General features: G+C 50.0%; 1 protein-coding gene across 1 annotated transcript in view; it reads right to left on the bottom strand.

Moving 5' to 3' along the window:
- Positions 1 to 3,396, bottom strand: part of ZDHHC18 (zDHHC palmitoyltransferase 18) — a 7,890-nt gene extending 4,494 nt beyond the window's left edge. The window contains exons 1-2 of the mRNA XM_010176383.2: positions 3,242 to 3,396; positions 1,317 to 1,466 (exon numbers count right to left, since the gene is read on the bottom strand). Coding sequence (XP_010174685.2) covers positions 1,317 to 1,461 — 145 coding nt within the window. The 5' untranslated portion in view covers positions 1,462 to 1,466; positions 3,242 to 3,396. The remainder of the gene's footprint in view (positions 1 to 1,316; positions 1,467 to 3,241) is intronic.
- Between the last annotated feature and the right edge of the window lie 1,424 nt (positions 3,397 to 4,820).

Genomic DNA, 4,820 nt, shown 5'->3' on the forward strand with positions numbered 1-4,820 from the left:
CCTGCTGCATTGCACCCCGTGACAGAGAGAAAAACAAAAACCAGGGGGTACAAATGGAGCTGCCACCCACCACCCTGTGACCAGAGCCCCTCTGCAGCAGCGCTGCCGCCTGCTCACATACCCTTTTTTATCATCAAAGGCCAAACCATTCCTCCTGCATAAATACAAGTCTTGTGACTGGTAACATCTACCATTACTAAGACTGAAAGAGAGCAGGGAAAGTGCGGCAGTTTTTCCAGTACCCAGCAGCACTGGGTGTGTGCACGTCGCATCGCTGCTCCCTTTCTGCGTGTCAGCTCCCCTCTCCTTCTTCAGGGCAGAAAATAATTTTCAAAGTTATAAAGCTATGCCTCTAAAACCACAGAAACTGCCTGGGAAGGCAGGGCAGGTGCAGTATATCTGGAAACACTCCTGACTAATGAAAGGGCTGCATGTCAGACTAACAGGACTGCGGTAACCATCCAGCGGGGCACACCAGTGCGAACAAAACCCACCGCACACACAGCAGGCGCACGCCCGCTCCCCCACACAGCTCCTCTTCAACCATGGCTGCTTTCCAGAGAGCCATTCCAGCGTAAGGAGGAGTCACAGCCACCCACAGCTATCCCCAAACACATAACACTTGGCAGCTCCCAAACTTCTTCTCTTAACCAGAGCCTTGGTGTCCCGTGACTGCTCGCGGGTCGGTTGCTTCTCAGGCTGGAAGACCGCAAGAAGCACAGCCTCTGCATCCACACGATGCACACCCAGGAGCAGCTGTATGAGAAGTAAACTCTCCAGGCATGCCCCTAAATCACATGCCACCCTGCTGCCAGTTCAAGTTGCTCTGGCACAGCCAGGAACCTCCCTGTCCACCTCTTTGCAGCTGCCCTGCGCCTGCACCTGCCTGCGTGGAGCCATCAGAGGCTTTTCTTCAGGTTTTGTTTCATTCCCTCCTGCCCCAGCATGGAGAGAGGACACAGAAGACCTCAGACAGCATTTATGGTGGCATCTCTACCAGCCTGGCAACAGCAAGGCCACAGACAACAAGGAGCCTGCAGCAAACCTTGTGTTTGGTGGAGACCTTAAGTACATTTCACAGTACCACCCTCCTAGAACCAGGGAAAGCAGAGACACGGAGTCTTGGACAGGCTGCCGTCACACCCTGAGCCACTGCACTGGTGCTGCTTTCATTTTAAATGGGAAGAAGAAAAACTACTCAGTATCTCACTTTACAATCCTTTACAAGTAGCAAAAGCAATCTGCCCAGGAACATAAAACATTCCCTAACACACAAACACACGAGATATCAGCACTTTCCCACTTTCTGGGCTTACCGACACAGTTGTCGCAGACACTGCAGTGAGAGGTGCGTGGAGGGCGGAACATTTTGCAGGTGTAGCAGTACTTGAGCTTCACCACATATTTATTTATGACCACTTCCATTGTGCGGGCCGGCGGGCGATAGGTAGAGGTACCCATGCTGTCTGCAAGGACAAGGAGGGACAGTCAAACTGGTGCAGGTGAAATCTAAACCCCAGTATCACCCCGAGCTGCCTCCTGGCAAGCTAAGGGATTGCCACGTGCCCTCCTGATTTTAAGCAAAAGGCAGCTCAGCCTACAGGATTTGTGGCAGGGTGGGCAGCCAGGAACTCCAGGCAGCTCCTCACAGCATTATTTAGGTCCTTTCCTTGTCTGTTCAATGCTGGGATGCCAAGAAGAAGTAGTATCTGCCCAGTGCTTTGAAAACATAAAGCCATTAATAAATAGCGAGTGTAAAAGCAGCAGTGTTAACGTTCCCAGTAACACCAACTCATCTCTACACGTCTAACGGATCACAACACAAGCAGGCAACATAATCTGCCAATGCACATGTGGTTCTTCCTCTGCTGTAGGCATCCAAGGTACAGAAATCAGGGTGGCCCCAGCAGAAGCATCTCCCACCCTCACCAGCACACAACTGGCCAACCCACAGCTGGAGCCAGCAGCTCAAGGGACTCACTGTGGGGCAGGACAGCGAGCAGGTCCCAGCTGCTCCAGGCAGATTTCGTTGAAATTTGATGTGTCTTATGTGAGGAGCACAAGAGGATTCCTCCTCCTGGAGGTCAAAATTAAGGACTTCTAGGGACACTGCAAGTTACACCTGTGTGCGCTGGCACTTTGTTATTCATTGGGGACCGGCCACTGGAGACTCTTTCTCTGCTCAGCAAAAGTGTGAGCTGGAAAACTTTGATCACATTTGCAGTTTTGAGGGTTATTCCTTTATTTAAGTCACTCTTGAAAGAGCACCTTAGGACTCCAAGGAAGTCTTTGGAAATGCCTGAGATTAACAGTGAGAATGTTAAGAGGATAAGTGTATTATATTAACAGTAACAGCTGGCACATCAGACAGCATCTGCAGCCAGATTACTGCTTGAGGCACTTATAAATAGAAACAAGGAGAACCACTCTGAGGATATATTAAACCCATTTTTTTAGTCAGATGTAGAATTATTGCTTTGCAACTGTCTTCAGGGGGACAGATTCGAGTTGTCTCACATTAGCTTTGCTGAAGTATTTGTTACTACGGGTCACATCAACAAGGTCCACAGATCCTGGATGCCACCACCAAAAAGAGCGTGACATAGCAGTTTTTAGATGGGAACAAACATTGCATACTATTAGAAACCATTAGCATAAATAAAACCTTGTGGCACAGCAGGCTCAATGGCAAATCATAATCTTAAAAAGCATTCATCCCTAAATTAATTATCTTACATCTTGACCACCCGTATTTTGCAGAAGGACACAGAGGGTGAGATTCCTCTGAGTTTGGACAATATTTAAAGTAACTAATGCACCGTTAGGGAGAAGCCCAGGCACTCTCTGTCTTCAAGAGCCTGGCAGCACGATTCTGAAGGGGGACTTCAGGCTGGTACACAGTCCCTAATGGAATTCATGTTTGGGATATCGATGCCACAAGCTGTCCCTCCCCTGAGCTCCTCACAGGGTGACCCACTGTACAGGGCTTTGCCTGGGAAAGCGACAGGACTGAAGGAAAACCACCTCTGCTGCTCTGCAGATCCTCTGAAGCACTGCCTGCCACGCTAGAGGAGCTTGTCACATTCTCTTACTGGGACTCATAAGACACTGTCAAGCCTCATGATCTGATAGTCTGGTCTTTTCTCCAGGGATTCACTGAGCCTGAAACACGTGCAGCACACACACAGACACACACAGGCATGCACCAGACCAAACTCAGGAAAGGGAATAGAAATCTCACCGATCCGCTTTTCCAGGTCTGCAGCCTCACTTGGGGTGGCTCTGGGCAGGATACCTGGATCTCTGAAGCTTGTCTGGAGCAGGCAGCTGATGACAAAGAAGAAGAGGACGGCTGCAATGATGGGGATGGCCAAGGTGAGGTGACTGGCAAGGAAGGGGCAGCTGGTAAAAGAAAAAAAAAAGGAAAAAGCATAATTACCAACCATCAGCACAGAACTGGCTGTGACACTGTGAATTATCACAGGGGAGCGGGCTGAAGCTGCTGCTTTGCGAGAGCCAGCCCAGAAAACACTGGAGTGGCACTGTGAAGACAGGGTCTTCGGCACAAAGACGGCAGTACAAGCCCCTGTACACAACCTCTTTACCCTTCTGAAGTCCCAGAATCGTGTTTCAAAAACCTGTCAGCTGCCCCAAAGCCCGGTCACCTTCTACAGCAGCAGCATCAAGAACACACAGAGAAACACCCCAAGCTAAGCAGGGATCAAAATCGGTGCAAACACGATCCTATTTGGTCCAACATGTGAAGCTGAAAGGGAACTTGGCTTCGATTCCACACAGCTTTGCAGTCTCTGGATGATTCGTGTGCCCTTCATGGTGTGCCAGATGTTTGGACGAGATGCCTTCCAGCACTGACACCGCTGTGACAAGCCACCAGGCATCTAAGCAGATGATGCCTGCTCCTGGGTTTGACGGGCTATGACTTGAGGCTGTTTTTCCACAGATTGGGACCAGGGCAATCACATTCTGCATCAATGCAGCTCCATTACTCACAGGTGGAGATGGCTGAGGAACACAGCTCTTCGCTGGGCACTGTGCTGGAGAACCCTTCTGTCCCTCACTCTGCAGAGGGATTTGCACTGATAAGCACCCAGAGCTGAGCACAGACAGGCAAGCTGCTCAGCACTAAGTCTCAGTAACGCTGCGAGGCAGTTTGAGAGGATTAAGCAACTTTTGTTTCAACTCCCAAGCTCAGCTGTCCAGAACAAAGCAGCCACCAAGCAACAAAACCCCTTTGCCCCGAGACCAACGCTGCTGCCCAGCCCCTCAGTTGTTTCCCTGACAGAAAAGGTCTCTGAATGAGAAACATTAACTTTTTGCCACCCCTTTCCTGGGAGAATTTCTGGACTTCACATTCCTCCGTCAGGCAAGAAGAAATCACATTAAAAACATGAACTGTACACACAGGCAAGATGTATTTGCTATACATCTAGCAAAGCGTAACCCAGAAGCACACTGCTAAAATAACAACTCGGAAAGCCCCAGGGCATCTTCCAGCAAGAAAGAATGACTAGGCAAGAAGGGAGGGGAGAGCAGATGTCCTCTGCTTGGCCCGTAACAAAGCAGTTACTGTGCTAGTGCTGCCCGTTAGTTTCAGATACAGCAGAGAAAGCTGTCAAAGAGGCACAGACCACCCCGAGAAAGGAGTTTTCGCTCCGGGATGCCGTTACTGCCTCCAGCAGCTCTGCCCCTTTCAGCCCATCTGATTTCTCAGAATCTTTAATCCGATCAAATGCCTTCATCTCCCCGCCTGCCGGCTTGGGCAGCTTTACTCTGGGACTCACAGAGATAAAGCCATGATC

The sequence above is a fragment of the Antrostomus carolinensis genome, unplaced genomic scaffold, assembly GCF_000700745.2.
Source record: "Antrostomus carolinensis isolate BGI_N321 unplaced genomic scaffold, ASM70074v2 scaffold29449, whole genome shotgun sequence".
NCBI lineage: Eukaryota > Metazoa > Chordata > Aves > Caprimulgiformes > Caprimulgidae > Antrostomus > Antrostomus carolinensis.